The sequence below is a fragment of the Schistocerca serialis genome, chromosome 2 (genome assembly GCF_023864345.2).
Source record: "Schistocerca serialis cubense isolate TAMUIC-IGC-003099 chromosome 2, iqSchSeri2.2, whole genome shotgun sequence".
NCBI lineage: Eukaryota > Metazoa > Arthropoda > Insecta > Orthoptera > Acrididae > Schistocerca > Schistocerca serialis.
The window spans coordinates 358,433,924-358,452,680 of record NC_064639.1 but is presented as its reverse complement, the minus strand read 5'-3'; the positions used below and the strand labels follow the sequence as shown (position 1 = coordinate 358,452,680).

The 18,757-nt window shown below is 38.8% G+C and overlaps 1 protein-coding gene across 2 annotated transcripts in view; it reads left to right on the top strand.

Moving 5' to 3' along the window:
* The window catches only part of LOC126457171 (fatty-acid amide hydrolase 2-A), a 174,598-nt gene that overhangs the window by 98,319 nt on the left and 57,522 nt on the right, over positions 1–18,757 (top strand). For both annotated transcript variants that reach the window (XR_007585437.1, XM_050093254.1), the window contains exon 8: positions 13,371–13,469. Coding sequence is in view for 1 of the 2 variants with exons in the window: in XM_050093254.1 (XP_049949211.1) it covers positions 13,371–13,469 (99 nt within the window). In the remaining variant the exon portion in view is untranslated. The remainder of the gene's footprint in view (positions 1–13,370; positions 13,470–18,757) is intronic.

Genomic DNA, 18,757 nt, shown 5'->3' with positions numbered 1-18,757 from the left:
TTTTTGTAAAATGCTCTCACAGCTACTGAACGTTCCGCACCAGTCCAATTCTCCATGATTACTAAATGGCAATGCGTTCACATCAATTGTGCAAAGTTTCAAACATCTGCCGGCGCTACAGTGCTGCCAACTGTAATGTTCAAAATTTCTCATTCCCCTGTGCCACCCTGTATTTCTGCACTAGTGTTCTATATGCTGTCTTCTTATGGATGAGCTACACATTCCTAAAATTCTTCGAATGAACCAAAGTTGATGATTTGCCATCCTTACTAATGCCCATATTTGCTCATTACATCTCAGGTTGCTTTGATAGTTTATGGCTAGATATTTAATCAGTGTGACTGTTTCAGTTGCTGCTACCAATGCTTTATTTGAAATTGTGGGATTGTTTTTACTACTCATCTGCATTAACTTACTTTCTTGTTAGTTTGGAACAAGCTGCCATTTATCACACCAAGTAGAAATTTTGTCTAAGTCATCTTGTATCCTTGTACAGTCACTCAGTGACGTCACCTTCCCATGCACCATATCATCATAAGCAAACAGCCGCATATTTATTGGGTATGTCTGTTATCAAAACATTTGACTTTATCATTGTGAATGTTTTGCTGATTATATTTCTTTCTAACAGTATCAGATTTTCCAGCAGACAAGACCATATTTAACTCTGTAGCTGTGTGTGTACAATGTTTCTTTTGAAATGTATTGGTTTCTTGAACTGACATATTATGTATACTTAATTTTATTTTCATTGCTACTGTTCTTTAATCCTGTAGTCGACCCCCCCCACCCCTCACCGTGAGTAGTGGCACCACTCAGCATTACTGTGGAAGCTGAGTAGGTGGCACAATTACTATTGACCACTGTGGTGGTACTACGCAAATGGTGTTCATGCTCAGGTGCACCCTCTGATAGGATCATGCCAAAGCCATTGTTGATGTCAGCAGTGGAGTGCATGCCATGAGTGTTATAATATTGACTGTGGTGCTGTTCTGGTAGACTCTGTTTGTAATAGATGGAACATTGATACAGCTTGACTGGAATTTGCTTGGAATATGGACGCTGTGTGAGTGTAGTATCTTGCATCCATATTTCTCGTCGCAGATATAATGAATCAGTAGTGTGTGGTAGATCTCCTTTTACAAAAGTGGAGATGAGGATGGGATTTCTGATGCACGTGAATTGGAGTTCGAACACTTTTGCAATTAGATGAAAATACAAGTTTACAACTACATGGCATTTACAACAACTCCAAATGAAAACTGTGCAGTGTTATTGGGAGCTAGCTACATTGTTTATGAATGTTGCATGAATATCTCCTTTCAGCCACTTGACAAACAATGTGAAGAGTGGGACACTTACTGCTAACAATTGCAGTTAATTTTTCATTTTGTCAAACTCCGATACGGAAAGGCAAAAGGTCTTGTTCTTCTCAGGAAATCCGAATTGTATCAACTAATAGAAAAACAATGTATCTGGCAGAATTCCAAACAGTTTTATGCAGACTGACCTGCTGACCCACAGAAATTAAGTAAGAAATACAATTTTAAATGTTTATGTGATAGGACTACAGGGATCCTCTAATCGAGGATGTTATGGAACAACTTATGACTAACACTGCGGAAATGTGGGAATGTGTATACTTAGATTTTTTTTGGCCTTTTTTTGGGCTCCAGGTCATTGGTTTTGTTTCATTCCCTTTCTCACTTCCTTTTTGTGTTCCGCATGTCTCGGGTCACTACTGCTGCTACTGTTGTGATCTTGGAAAATGTCTCAGCCCTCGAAGGCACCCCATGCGTCTTTGTTTCTGATAATGGTGCAGTGTTTACCTCCTATGACTTTGAATAATTTTGCACCTGTAATGAGATTCAACACGTTGGCACGGCACCTTTTCACTCAGCCTCCAACAGTCACACAATACACTTTATTCACACCTTTAAAATACAGCTGCACAAGAAAATGATATCAAACACTGGACCTAAAGCTCTGTGTAGCTTTCTAGCAATACACTGCCATCTCAATCAAGGGCTGCAGCCGAGCAGAATGGCTTCATGGACGTCCCCACCACAGTCTTTTGGATATGCTGCACCCAACTCCGACACAGGTCATCACCGAGGTCTCTCCCTTCCGATGGACACCCTACTGTGCCATCCGACCAGGCTCTGTGGGATGTTCTCTTCTCACCAAGGGTCTGTGTTGTCTGTTGTGACCTCTACTCGCAGATTTATGTGGTGCTATCGAAACTAACTTCATCTCCACCCTTCTGGTCTGCAGCCACTTTATTCGCCATCCCCAGCAGACATGCAAGTCTCGTGGTGACGTGATCATCTCCCATCAATGCTTATGCCACCTGCATTTTCCACAGTTGTGCCCGTGGATATTGACCTGCCTTTACCCAATGGAAGGTCCTCTGAACCCAGCACCACTTTTTTTTTCCTACCGAGCAGTCACTTTTTTCGGGGAGAGGGTGGGGCCGTGCTGTTCCTTTCATCCATTACCTGCATCTACCAGTGAACTTAGCACTAGCACATTACTATAGTCCTTTCATCACATACATTTCCTGAGTTTTTGATTATGGTACCTTTGCATTGTAGTGTCCTAAACATTCATCCATTCTCCATATATCAGTCCTTCCAGGGTTTACATGCAACGTTGTCCCTGAAACCATAATTCCGTCTAAGACTAATTTCTTTACATACATCCTAATACACAATCACTTTTCATTACAAGAAATTATTTAGAAATTTTATATTTTGTTTAACTTGACTTCAAATGAAAGTGAATTAACAGAGTGTTGCTTCTTTATTTTACTTTAATCAGCAAGATCAAATCTACTAGAAAATTTTTTTCGAGAATTTATTTCATTTAAAAGACCTAATGAGTTAAAAAAAAAAAAATACTAGTTGTTATTGAAAGCAAAACTTAAACTTTTTCTGTACTTTAACACAACTCGAGAACATTTGTGAAAACACATTTCACACAAAGTACTTATTTACAAACATTTTCTAATGCATAGTTACCACTTTTATGCAGTGTCTCTTTGCATCACTTCTTCTTCATTTTTTTTACTGCTGTTGAACAGAAATCTATATAATGTATCTAAAAACAAAGATGATGTAACTTACCAAACGAAAGCGTTGGTGTGTTGATAGACACACACACACACACACACACACACACACACACACACACAAAATTCAAGCTTTCGCAACCAACGGTTGCTTCATAAGGAAAGAGGGAAGGAGAGGGAAAGACGAAAGGATGTGGGTTTTAAAGGAGGGGGTAAGGAGTGATTTCAATCCCGGGAGCGGAAAGACTTACCTTAGGGGGAAAAGAGGACAGGTATACACTTGCGCGCGCACACACACACATCCATCCGTACATATACAGACACAAGCAGACGTATGTAAAGGCCTTTGGTAAGTTACATCATCTTTGTTTTATACATACAAACGAAAGTGTTGGTATGTTGATAGAGACGCTAACAAACACAAACACACACACAAAATTCAAGCTTTCGCAACCCACGGTTGCTTCATCAGGAAAAAGGGAAGGAGAGGGAAAGACAAAAGGATATGGGTTTTAAGGGAGAGGGTAAGGAGTGAAAATAAAAATATATGGGGAGAGATAAAGGTGAACTAGAAAGCAACTGGAGATCTGGTGTGAAAAAAGTCGAAAAAGTGTTGGTTAGAGGTGAGCTATGTTGATCCTGTGGTGAACTTGGGTTGGTAAACAATGATGTGTACAAGGGTTGTGTTGCCTCCAAAACACATTAAAGGTTGGAGAAATTCGAGAAAATTTCAAAAAAACTACGTGTAAATGTATTGAAAGGAGTGGTTTTATGGTGGCAGATTATGAAAATGAGGCTAACAATTGTCTGGCGAAGAAATAATGACGTTAAAACCTGTGGTAAGCGGCTAAAAATGATCAGTGATGTGGGAAAAACGGAAATGGAAATAAAGCGAAAGTTGTTAGAACTAGCCGAAATGGTTGTTTAATAGGTGAAAGGAACTGTTTGTGAGCTGGGAACAGTGGATTTTATAGCAGCGGTAGTGTTGAAAGCAATACAGCAATAAAACATAAACGAGAGAAAAAAACAAAAATAACTTAAATTGCAAAGGAAATGTTCCATATACAACAACGACACACAGTGCTCATGCATGCGTCTGCCAACAGCAAATTGTGTCAAAGGCTTTAGGAAGACAATGCAATGCTTCATAGCAACAAATTGCCTCCAATGAGCGTGATGTCACAACTGTTTACTAGTTTACATTAGATTCGTTTCAACAGTTAAGAGCGGGCTCATGCACATGCACAGTTGAGTCGCGTTTGAGTAGTAGATTCTCCTGCTTCTGTCTAGAGGGATGCGGCTGTTGGTTGTGCAAGCAGTCGCAGCAAGCAGCTAGATGCTACCAGGAAAAGGGGGCGCCAAATTCATATTCTTGAGGAAAAAAAACATGTTTCACAAAGCGCCTAGCATCCAGCGCACGTTTGTCTATCAATTATTCATATGATTTTGAAACACTTCCCTGTTGGTTTTTGAACATTTTTGAACACATTTTAAGTTCATTTCTGAATGAACCATAAGTTGATTTTTGAATGCATGCATAGTTTATGTGATTTCTCTGTCAGGAGAATCCTCATCGCATCTAGAAATAAGCTTTCTGCAGACAAAAGGGGATGGGGCTATACGAGCTGAGCGGAGTAAAGCCGAATGGATGAATGCCAATCGCTGTCAGATTGGGTTTGCGAATGATCAGCGTTGTTATAATTACTAGCGAAATCTATAGATTCAGACTACCAGAATGGAAATATACGACTGACACGAATAACGAGTTAGGAAGATTATGTATTACCTTCTTGGTGTATCCAAGAAAATGAAATTCTGGCAGAAAATTTTTGGCCAGATCACTACACTAGTAAGGACCAGGTGTACAGTCCCCGGCTAGCAGCCGGTTAAGTTCTGTTCTGGAAGTAATGCAGAAAATGTGTTGTACGAACACGTAATAACGCCTAACCAGAAAATAATCGCGGGATAACTAATCCTGTGATCCTGGCAGGGTTAGTGAAGTTAATCGGCGAACAAATTTTGACAATGGCAGGAATAGCTGCAGAATTGACGATGACAGGATTGTTTGTTAGATCGAGGAAGGAGAAGAAACTGGGACATCACACAAATTATGGATGAATAAGAAGATTCCAAATTTATATAAAGATTTCGTAATACTACTTTTCGATCTCATGCTTGAGAAACTGGTGCATACGAATGAAATGTGAAACTATTTCCTAACATAAAGCTTTTTGCTTGTAGTAGGCCTAATAGTCATTTGATATTGGTACTTCATGAATTATATTCTGTCGTCTTATAAAAATGGCCATTTGTGCCAAAACAGTCTTGTTTATTTGGTGTGTTACAAAATTGCTTTCATATTAGAAAGGCCTATTTTGTTTTATCTAGCAGACAGTGACAAAATATACGTAATCAGATCGAGAAACCACACCAGTCTTGCGGTATTATTTGTGTTGACAGCTTTTTCAGTATTAGATAATGACATTTTGATTTTTCATGTAGCAAAATGTTTGACCAACTTTGATGAAATAATAGATCCTTTCACAGAAAGGAAAACATGCCATGTAAAGTTGTAGCAAGATTAGAGAGAAAAAAATGCTAGGAGCTAAGGATTGAAGAAACGTCTAATTTCTTGCTTATCTCTTCTCTTTATTGGTTTTATGTATCCTATATTTAATTTTATGTCACACAAAACAGCAAGTTATTAGCTAATAGGCAATAAAGAGTGCAAATTTTCTGAAGAGTTCTTGTTCTCTCGATTACAGATAATCCCATCCGCTATTAATTGCGAGATTTTTGTTTAAGAGGGGCAGGCTGTCAAACCGGCCGACTGGGAACAGGAGAGGCACCACAGGACATTTCAATTTCCACTATCCTGAACGTAGTTTGATGGCATCCATTACAATATATATACGTTTCAAATGCACAGAGCGAAACACAGTGACGTGCGGTAGAAGAAAGCTTTATGAAGAGATGTGGCACTGCACTGTGGCATACTTAAGACCAAATGATATGTCTTACATTACCTTCAACACATATGTTTTATGTTTCAGACTTTTCAGAAAGATGTGTGCTACAAGATGAACATATTTTTGAAAATTAGATTTTTTTCGTATTGACCCGGTTCACAAATGTGATGCGCTGAGCAGTCTGAGTTAAAGTGGGTAGTCTTGACGTGACCAGTGTTTACATTTAGTGATTTTGCTGTTGCCCCTTTGTTTACTCTCATATCAGATGAAAACAAAACGGATATCTGTGGCCGGGAGCTATCAAGTGAATTAAGGAGCTATCAAGTGAATTAAAATACATTCACATAATTACGGAAGGTTAAAATATGTCATTAGTTTCCACCTTTCCAACAGTCAAGCATTAATTGCCTTGCAGAACAATGAAGTTAATTTTGTCTGTTTACTAAAGAAATTTGACTTTTATTAACCTTTTCCACAGAAGCAGTCAATGTATTTGAAACAAATGTTTAATTCCACAGCACTGGCTAGTATCAACTGTTCGCTGCATTTCAAGTGCACGTTTTATTTTCGAGAATGTATGGCATTATGTCATAATAAAGAACAAAACATGATATAATACAGTACTGGTGCTCCAAGAAAACTTTCATCCTGAAAACCACACTGAAAAGCTTAATGTCAGATCGAGGTCTACTTCATTGGGAATCTGGACATAAGAATGTGCACTTTAAGTATGCACTTTAAATGTGCACATTTTAATATGGCTTACGAAATTCTGATGCTCTTGGAGTATTCTGTGATGTCTTGTTTCTTTTATGACATAAAGTATGATCTTTCAATGTTTTACACGTACGTACATACGGGCTTCCTACGTCGTGATAACTGCACAAGTGCGGTGTCACCTGTTATCTGCCCTCTCTGGCAACGGCTGAAATGAACCTATTGCTATCAGGTCGCGGGAAAATATTGCGAATGGTGGTTTGAAAAGTGTTACTTACAAAGTAAATAACCTTTTACATAAGTTGAACTATATGCAAGAATGTACCATGAATTTATTAAATCACAGAGTGTTTGACTCTCATTTAAAAATCAACTCTTTGATGATGAACCCTGAAGATCAGACATTTATGACATTATTAAAAATTTTACTGGCACATTTGTTTGATATATCTTAAAGTGTAACATGCACAAGAAAGATCAACATTACATGCGAAAGCTTAGCTTCTCTTGCAGCTTATTAACCTTAGAGACCAATATTATATGTGAAAGGTTTGCTTTTCTTGTAGCAACACTTATGTATATTAATTTAAACTATTAACTTTTTGTGATTGTGTGTTCATGCTACTTAACAGTGACGTTGCTGTTGGCTGACTACATCATGTGTCCTATGCTCTGAATATCCACTGATATCGGCTGGCGAGATCAAGTGACATGAGCTATGACTGGCATACAAAAGCGCATCACAATCTTGATTTCAATTATTTGGAAAGTAACATGTTGTTTGGTGGAATCCCAATATATACTTTTGTAATATGAAAATACGCAGCATACATTTTGCTGCACATCAAAGATATTTCCAAAACGTGTCTTTTTCCCTGAGTTTCATTTTCTAAAGTGCCGGGAAACTCTATGCCCTTGTATAAAACAATAATCATTCAAAGGATTGATAAGTTTTGCAGTTACGAGGGAAAATATACTGTCACTTAACGTGGAAAAAGTGTGTTTTCACTTGGGAGAAAGTGTGTTTTTAACCGGGAAATCCGGGAAAATTCCAGGAATTTTTTTTCGTTGTCCATGTATACACCCCGATAAATCACTGCCACTATCTGCTAAACACTGTACTTCTTCGTTACACTCTCACAGACTAATTATTGGATGAATCAGCACCTTCCTTTCTTTGCTGATGTCAGAGCCCTCCTCCAACAAATCGTTCACAACCTCCCTTCTATTGGAACCTTCCCTGTTTCCATTTTTGGGGAAGTACCCTCCTCACTTTTCTTACCCATACTAACTATTCTGTCCACTAATGGCGGCTCGAAAAAAAATTTTCCTGCATTTCGCCGTTCTCCCTTTCACCTCTCCCTCCCTTTTTTCCACTATTAATTGACTGACCCCCATTTTGGTCACCATTTTCCTGCCTCTGCCTTATGGCCTCACAGATGTCATCATTTATAGATGCTAGTATTTCTTATGCACTGACATCACTGATGTTCTGCAGCTTCAGTACTTTCTTCTTCCCTAGAACATGATTCATCTTCAACGTGGTTGCTGAAGAGTTTTGGGCAATCAGGTTCTGTCGCATTTTCTGCTAGTACATCACCCATTTCATCTGCAATACAGTGCTTATTATGCTTTTTTCTGTACAAAAAATCCCCTAAACCTATGTTAAATGTACAGATTTTTATGTAGCTTGTTTCATCTGTTGTTACTACCTTCTTCTGCTCCTCACTTATAATCCTTGTCAGTTCAGTGCTAATGCATACAAAGGGTTTTGCTAGTGGGTTCAAATTACTACTTCCCCTCTTGCAAATGCTGCTCCTTTTACAGATGGCATTTAGTTTGATGGTTTCTGGGATTCTGTACCATAACTTATATTCACCCCCATTTGCCCGTGACCTTGGCGCAACATTATCCTCTCGCACTGGAGAATATGATTGATAATTGTGCACTTGCTCCCCATTATTCTGCCTATCATTTGCTGTATAGTGCCACCTCCTGGTACCTCTGCTCCTGCTATTTCCACGGTACGTGCCATTTCTGTCAATGTTTACATTCTGCCATGGTTCTGCATTATTTGGTGGTTTGACATTACGATTTGCATGCTCCTCCTCATGCAGCAACTTCTCAGCTCTCTCCAAATATCTAATGAATTTATGAACGTCATCTCTCGGAGCTGCAATAATTTTGTTTTGCCAGTTCATGGCCTAGAACTATTTGTTCTGGCTCATCTTTATTGTTTAAATCTGACAAATTTGTTATCCACTTTAACATGAACTTTCTTACGCTTTCCTTTCTGAGATTAAATTTTTCCCCAGCCCAGAAGCTATTTAGCAACTCTATTTATTTTTGCTTGCTCCAATATTCTTTAAAAACGCCTCTTTAAATTTATGTAGAATGTCATACTGTTCAGTAGTGATAGCCCCCAAGTTCTAGCCACTCCCAAGAATTTAGACGTAATAAACGTTATTTTTTTCTGTCTGACCACAAACTGGGTAGAATACCTTCAAAGTCATTCCAAAATTCTATTGGATTTATATTTCCTGTTGGATCAAAATGTAAAAACTGCCTGTTAATGACATATGATATTTCAGGCAATTCTGCTACAAAACTACACCCACTGCTTTTAGCTCAGTGATTGAAGATAGTTTCAACTTGGCATAATCTACTGCTATGCTCATCCAACTTATTTTTAACCTCTTCTACCTGGTTAGTTAGTTGAAGAACATTTTCTTCTTCATTCATACATTTGGCACATTCAGAACTGATTTTACTCTAACAATTTGTGTTCATTTACACTTATAGACTCTATTGCAACTATTTTGACCTCTACTTTCTTCGCTCTTTCTTTTATCAGATGTACCCTTTGTTTGTTTCCAATAGCAACTTTTTTCAAGGCTGTTAATTCACTTTTTACAGTTTTAATGAATTGTTGGCAGTTATTCTCAACTTGAAAAATTTTGCCATCCACTTCACTTTCTAATGACGTCAAATCATTTTTCCACATTTCTTTTAAAACAGCAGTCTGCTTTTCAAGTTTTTCATCAAGTTTACTAATGTTCTGACCAATCATTTCAGCCAAATTAGTATGTTGTTTGTCTCTGTCTTTTATAGAACCCATTAATGTTGCAGATATTTCTTGCATATTTCCAGGTTCTATTCTCTCCATTACTGTTCCTGTTTACATTGTTCCGCCGGTACTATACCATATTTGGTATCCGCAATTGACACATTTGATTCAGTAACACTAACAACACTGTCATCACACAGTAGGTTTTTACTGATTTCATGCTTAATGTCACTTTCATGATTTACATTATACCCACTAGTTATATTAACTGATATCCTTGAAGCAGTTTCTACTCCACTGTCCGTAAGTAACACAGAAATATTGTAAAAAACCACCTCTTTTACTTTAACATCTACTCCTTCACTCTGTTCAGGCAAGCTAGTTTGTGAAGCACTAACACTGAATGGGATTTCTTCCTCTATTTATAAAATCTTTATCACTTTCCATTTTACTCAGTCTTTCAGCGCGCACGTGTACACACACACACACACACACACACACACACACACACACACACACACAACAACAACAACAACAACAAATGTAACAAACTTGACTTATCTTTTGTTCAGTGGTGCAGCCTCAGCAGGCTGAAACTGCGAGTCCGACTTACTTTGTCTGCTGTACCAGTTTCAGGGACCCTGCTCTTTGTGCAAGTTGGCAGTCCTGCCCTGCCATACTGCTGCTCTTTGATACAACTATGACGCTGTCTGCTGCTTTGATGAGCCCATATTGTTATTGTGACTGTTTAACATCTTCTTCTTTCTTGTAGGTCTCTCCAGCGACTCGAAACAGGTTCTGTTCAAATTTCCATATGTACCAATTTACTTAACTTTTCATTATCATTCAGTATACTGTCTTTCATGAAATTTCTCTCAACCACGGATTCAATGTACTGCAGCTTTTTAACTGTTTTCCTGGCTGAACCATGTGCAGCGGCACTGTTTCTTTTGTCTATTACCTGCGCCTGCCTGTGAACTCGTTGCAGCAGTTCGCCGGTAGGAAAGCCGAATGGAAACCTACCGTACTGCAACTTGTACCAGGCTGTATACAACGTATGTATTCCAAGAATTGGTCTTAATTTTGAATGAAAGGTGGAAGTACCTGCAAAACTTTGGTATGTTCTGAACCTTGATGATCTACACCTTCACTGCCAAGCCTGTGCTAATCTTAACATAGTCATGCACGAACCCTTCCATTCATGTTAGCAAGTTTATGGTAACGTATTTCCCAAAATCTGAACAGCAACTAAGCATGGATTGTTCTTAAATGAAAATGCTCACCATACTATTAAATTTATTGGTGTCTAATGCATTCAAGTTTTGTGTTACTGATCTGCTCGATATGCCTTGCAGAATTACTCTCTTTTCTCATACACAGAATTACTTGATAAGTCCGTACTTTCTAAAAAGCACAGCGGAATAAATATGCTTTTTTAAAACACTTTTAAAACATGCAGCACTACTAAAACTGGCAAATTATAACTTCCTTCGGAGCTCTACACCTGACCGTACCCTTGAAAGGCTGGGCTCCGACTACTTAGACTGCTGTAAGCATTCTATATCTCCAAGAGAAAAGACGCGCGAAGAATACTACATTGTGATTGGTCAGTTTTCTTTTTTGGCCAATAGAAAAACATTATTCTCCTGCATTAGTCCGCACTTTCCATGACCAACCAATCAACAAATAACACACTTTCAAACTGCACTTTTTCCTGACGTAAATATTTAATGTTCTGATATTTTGTTTATACTTTACATTATTAAATATTTTCATTTGCACTCAAATTGGCTTTCCTTTTACTATAAACTTACTTAACATATTGTGATACAAAATTCCCCTTTGTCTGCATTCACACACTAGTTCATACAGCGTTCATCAGTAGAACAATGATCTACATATTTACTTTAGAGCACATTCATGCATCATTCACACTATTAAAAGCATATACAAAACTGTACAAACATAAGTAAAAAAAACCTTCCAGAAATAAACAGAACAATTCACAAAAACATTCTCTTGACCTGTTTCTTGAATGTGTCTGTCTGCTACTGTCCTCTGGCAGGTGAAAATTAGAACTACATACTCGACTGAACCCGCTTCAGACCATCTGTCACTGTGCACGCATGAGTCATTCTCCCGATACACAGACTCTAGACAGAAGTGATGTAAGGTGCTACGCATGGGGGGTATATGCAGTAGTACCATCCAGTGTTACCATTGAAACGTAACAGGTGCAACATTGCTATCAACCACCATGACGCCACTACTCAGATGGCAGTGGTCCTCAGGTGTGTTCTCTGACAAGCTCACACCAGACTCTGGCATAAAAGCCTGCCCAGGGTCAGTGTGAGCTAGTGTGAATGTGAACAGTGGAGTGCACATTGCGAGTGCTGTTGTATTACCTACAGTGTTATTCTGGTAGACTCTAGTTGTGGTAGATGAAACCCTGATACGGCTTGGACTGAACTTTGCGTGGGTTACAGACTCCAGGTAGATTACACCGTTTATGAATAGTATCTTGTATGCATATCTCTTGTTTTGAGTAAACGGTGCTAATACTGTGTGGTAACTGTCATTTATAAAACTGCTCCTCCCTCCCCCCCTGTCTACCCCCCTCTCCCACCCTCTGTTTATTCTCCCTCCCCCCTTTCCTCCTCTGCCACTCTTACTGTATATGCACCATGTAATTAATTTAAGCCATCTTCTTTCTGTTGACAACTTTTTTGTTCTTACTGTGATGCATCAGGTATTTGCAGCTATTTATTACAAGTTAAACTCATTTGTTGACATAGCCTCTTGCCACATTTGTTGGAAAATTGTTGCTAATGCAGGAAGTGCTAAGATGAACATAACCCCATCACAGAAAGAGTCCATGAAGAGACATGTTAAAGAAAGTGGAGGATGGAACTGAGGAAGTCCAAGATCTTTTGACCAGAAATCTGACCATGGGTGGATGAATTCTCTTTATGTGTGATATTCACTCAACAGAATGATGGGTTGAGGAAGTTGGGATTTTGTTATGGATGGTGCAGACACAGTGTGTAGCTCTTGTCACCCATGACCCGACCAATACCACTTGTAACAATGCTGCTCTTTGGACCACCTGTGTGCAAAAGAATTATTTTTATTGAGCAGTGATAATGTGGCTGCTAATTTATGGTAAAACTTTGTGCTCATTTCAGAAGACAAATCTCAGCTGTTTCTTAATATTAGCACTCTATCTTAGTTATTTATTTTGTCTTCAGTTTTTGAATAACTTTTTTTCTTCTTGCCTGTTTGTAAATATTACCTTTTTTATCTTACATTTTGTGCTTGATGTATCTTACATTTTGTGCTTGATGTATGGGACCACTGATTTCAAATCTGGGTATTCATTATTCTTAATTTTTTTCTTGTTCCAGTCAACCCTGTCTTCATTGTTTCTGTTTCAGTGATGCATAGTAGATATATTACACCTGTCTTATTATTGTTATGGTTAAATGTGCACGGCAAAAAATCTTTAATGTATTTTCTATTATACAAGCAATAATTTTATTTGTTACAGATTAGACTGGAGAAGATGAAAATGTCTATTGATATATGGCTTGCGAAAATGAAAGTTAAAAATGGACCTACTTTTTGCGAGGAACTGGCAAATAGAGAGGTAAAAATCTTGTCGCGTTTTTGCAGTTGAGAAGATTTTGTAACAATCTCGGAGTTGTTGTAAATAGTCTGCTGCATGCTTCTCCCTCAGCTGTGAACCTATATGTAGGCACAAGTACATTTGTTGCAGTTACGTGGATTCGAGGTGTTCCGCCTGATCTGGTTGTTTGCAACAAACTTTGGAGCCTGCTTGTCGTGTGTGTGACTTCTGCCTCCTTCTTTCACTGCTGTACAAGACTACTGTGTGCATAGGCATTCCTTACTGTTGTTTCTGGTATGTCATTGATTTTAGGTCCCCCCTCTATTCTATGGCATGCTATTTTGCATGTGCACATTCTTGCTTTCACATCAATTTTTATTGTATTGTGTTTCCTTCTCTCTTTCCCTCTTTCTTTGGTTTTCATGTTCCACTTTTATCATATGACCCTGCATTCTAAGGGCAATGAGGTACATTTTTCTTGTTGTCTTTATATTCAGAATTGCATTACATAAAGAAGGCGATGTGTAGCAGACAGGCACATTGAAAAGACTGCTAGATACTTTTAAGTTAACAAACTTAAGCCCTTCATCAGACATAGACTAAACAAAACACATGCACACATTTGCACATTCACGACCCATGCACACATGGCTGCTGTCATGTACAGGCACTAAAGCCATACTGTGACTGCATCTGAGATTAGCAGTCATCATTGCTGGGTTGGGTAGTGGGTGTATAGAAGAGAGGTGCGATGGGGAGCCATAGCAGTGTAGAGGTGGGGGAAGGTGCTAGTGGTGCGTGTGCGTGCTTGCATGGATGTGGTGAGTGTAGGGTAGTGGGCTGCTAGGTTCATCATCAGTCGACTGTGCTTAGGGAGAAGGGGGAGGGGCAAAAGGGAGGGGAGAGAAGAAGAGAGAAGTAGAGAAGGGAAACGACTGGCAGGGTAGAAGGTGTGTGTGAGGGACCTCCGGCTGCTTCTGGCCAGTGTGCTCAGCCACCCCATGCCAGTGCACACACCCACCCCAGTGCATTTTGTTACATTTCACCATCTGTTTTCATTTTCGTATAATTTTACTTGCTTCACCTGATGTGAGCGTTAAGCCTGTATTGTACAGTGACTGGGGGACTGATAGTCTGATGCGGAAGTTGACCTCCTACTGCAGGCCAGACCTATAGGGGCAGGGAGGGGATGCTTCAGCCCAGGAGAGCTCTCTCACCTCATCACAGTTTCTTACTGTTTGATGTTTTCTTTCTTTCCATCTGCTTTTTCACTGACAGGTTATGTAGCAAAGATCAAATTAGCAATCTGTCCTGTTCTTCTAGATATCTTTAGGCTTCAATTGTTAAAGGAAAAATGCTCGTAGTGTTTAGACCGCTTCCAATCTCCCCAAAAAATTCATTCCTATCAATGCTTCATTCAACATGTTGTTTTCAGTGATTGCAAGCATCCCCCTCCACCCGGCCATCTACTTACTATGAAGCATCATGGCGACTTGATGATGTGTAGCATAAGCTGATGTTATTGCATTGGCCTCATTATAACTCTCATTACACCAGTTGTGGCCAGAGATTATTGCACATATATAATTGACTACCCTGCTAGTGTAGTAGTGATTTGTTTACTGGTGAATATAATGGTGTCCCTGTCCCTGTCCATGTCCCAATGGTTTGATGAACAAATGGATAAAGTTCAATGTTTTCCCTGTTTATTCAATCACTCTTCTGAAAGTTTACGGATCATTTCTATCCAGTTTTCATGGAGACATTTCCTCACTGAATTGAGTGCTGAACTGAAAGGTAAATGGTGCAAAATTCCTTTGCGGACATACCATATACTACATACTACCAGATAAATCACAGCTATTGTACAGGATAAAAATCTGCATCTACACCATTACTCTCCAACGCACACTTAAGTGTTTGGCAAAGGGTTCAGACAACCACTTTCAGACTATTTCTTGACGATTGCACTCTCGAATATTATATGGGAAAAATAAACATCTAAAACTTTCCATGTGAGCTTTGATTTCTCTTATTTCGTTACAGCATACATTTATCTCTATGTAAGTGGGAGCCAACAAAATATTTTTTTCCATTTAGAAGACAAAATTGTTGATTGAAATTCTGTGAAAAGGTCTTGTGTCAACAAACAAAATATCTTCGTTTTAGTGACTGGCAACGCAGTCCACTTACCGTGTCTCCCCTATTTCTAGATAATACAAAATGGCCAGCCCTCCTTCGAATTTTTTCAATGTCCTCTGTCAGTCCTCTCTAGTCAAGATGCCATACCACACAACAACACTCCAGAAGAAGACGGGCGAATGAAGTGTAGCTGGTCTCTTTAGCCGAACTGTTCTGCCAGTGAAACACAGTCTTTTGTTCACCTTCACCAAAACATTTTCTGTGTGATGGTTGTTACTCATGTTGTACAAAGTTGTAATCCTTAGGTATTTAGTTAAACCAGTAACCATAAATTTGTGAGATTTATCATGTAACTGAAATTTAACAGTTTAATTCATACTCATGTTGAGTATCTCTCACATTTTTTCATTAAGGTCAGTTGCCACTTTTTCAACAGTCAGGTATCTCTTCCAAATTGTTATGCAATTTGTTTTGATCTACCGATGGCTTTACTAGACCATAAATGACAGTATCATCTGCAAGCATTATATGGCGACTGTTCAGATTGTCCCTTAAATCGTTCATGTAAATTAGGAATAGCAAAGGGCTATGACACATCCTTGAGGATACCAGATATAACTTCAGTTTTAGATCACTTCTTATCAGTTACTACAAATGGTGACCTCCCTGACATGAAATCATGAATCCTGTTGCACAACGGATACAACACTCAGTAGGCATGCAGTTTGAGTAGAAGTTGTTGTGAGGAATGATTTCAAAGGCTTCCTGAAAAACTAGAACCATCAAAGGCAATCATTACATAATGTGAGTAAAGACCCAGTTTTTTGAATCTGTGCTGATTGTGTTCCGAGGTCATTTTCTTAGAAATATTTCCTGATGTTAGAATACAATATTTGGTCCAAACCCCAACTGCGCCCGCATCTCGTGGTCGTGCGGTAGCGTTCTCGCTTCCCACGCCCGGGTTCCCGGGTTCGATTCCCGGCGGGGTCAGGGATTTTCTCTGCCTCGTGATGGCTGGGTGTTGTGTGCTGTCCTTAGGTTAGTTAGGTGACTGATGACCTCAGCAGTTGAGTCGCATAGTGCTCAGAGCCAAACCCCAACTGCAAATCCAAGTCAGTGACATAGATCTGTAACTCAGCAGATTACTCCTGTTTCCTTTCTTTGCATTGGTGTGATCTGTTCAAGTCCATTCTTTAGATATGGACCTTTTGAAAGTGAGTGTTGTACATGATTGCTAATAACTGGACCTGTTCCACGTAAATGAACCTAATTGGTTTACTGTTCTGATTGGCTGGAAGACTTGTTTTCATGGAGTGTCTTCAGCTGCTTCACTACACTGACAGTATCTACTTCCAAATTATGCTTGTTGGTAGCTCTTTTTGATTTGAATTCTAGAATATTTACTGCATCTTCTTTGGTGAGGAAATTTTGGAAAAATATGTTTGTTAAGAGGAGTTGGAAAGCCCTATCTCAACAATGTTAAATTTTGTCATTTGTCTTCCTTTTATTTCAGAAACCACTGAAGCGACTGACATAAAACTTTTACGGGATATTACATGTTATATTCTGAGTTTACTGAATCACAATCATTGCATTTCAGCCACTGCTTTTGGAAATACGATTTTTTAAGTACATGTTTCAAATTTTGTGTAATTTTTTGTACTTTCTCCTAAATAATTTTAATTATATTTAATATTATGTTTTTCTTTTAGTTCAGTAGACTCGGGATGTGTGCATTGCTGCACCTTGAAAATTTGAATATTCTACTCGAAGTGGTTTCTGAGATTTAGGGAAAAACGCAGCAGAAAATGTAAATTTTTCAGGAACAGCTTCTAAAGCTTAAAAAGACTGAAACTTAATATATGCTTTATTTTTTATTCTTATTCTCTGAGAAGCACTCTGCACCATACTGTGTATCATTCTCTTGATCTTTTTCCAAGGTTCTGATTCTTTTCTTCTTTCTGGACTCTTTAGTGGCTAATTGTGCTGCATACTCTGCTTTATCGATGCAAACCTTGTCCATCTGTTAAAGTTCTCTGATGTAGTTTGCTCCAGAATTAATCTCAGTATGTGTAGCACTTTCACCCTACCAATGTTGCCATCATTAAAAGCAATAACAGCATCACTGACTCCCCCCCCCAATCCCCAATTCAGTGCCTTCACTCCAACAAAAACATTTTTTTCTGAATGAGCCCATATGAGATTATTGGAAGACTCATTTGGATTTTGAGTCTGACCATGAAGACACTTCTTCAGGAAATCAGGATTTGCCAGGTGTCTGTAAATAGGTTTTATGACATTCAAGACTGCTGCTGGGATGGAATGTTTATGGATGTATGAACTGTTTGAGTAATGGGCTTTGTGATAATAGAGCCATGAATCTGGTCTGGTAGGGCGAAATTGGTGTATTGGTTTTTCATCTCTTGACAGTCTGTGGAAGGAAGTAGCTGATATTGCCTGCTTCATTTTCAACAAATCACTGTATTATTTCTAATGACTAACCCATAATACTGCTGTAGTGCATCACTAATTTTGTCTGTCACCATGACTCTTTTGGTTTTACCGTTAGAAAGTTTCTTGTCTCTCAAACTTTTTTCAACTTTCTCAACCTGATGCCTGTCCTCTTCTGGACATGACCAACATACTCTAGTTTTGTGATAACCTTGTCCCTGTAAGGCTGAATGGCTACCAAAATGTTATGTGTTTTTGAGTCCCCATCACCTAAGAACTTAGTGTAACAGACACCCCTTTCATTCACAGATTGACTAGAAATTAGATTGACTAGAAATTTCAGTAGCTGCAGAGGCCTCAATACCATCACTTGTTCCTTCATAATTTCTGTCAGATTTGCCCTCCTTCATTCCTTAGCTTATATTTATAAAAATGTTCTGTTACAGTGTGGAAGTCTATTATCTTTACAGTATCCACAGTAGACACTGAAGCAACAGAATTCCTAGAACTGTAGCTCCACTTCTGCCAACTATCACCAAAAGCTGCTGATATATGTCATACCATCATTTATTTTCCAGCATGCTTCATTGACTTACATGCAATAGGTTTCACAGCAGCTCCAATAAATCCTGTATACTCGTCGATTTTACAAGGTGGACATATAGCATATTCATTACAGCAGACTGTCTTTCTGCTGCAGTGTGTCCCATGCCAAT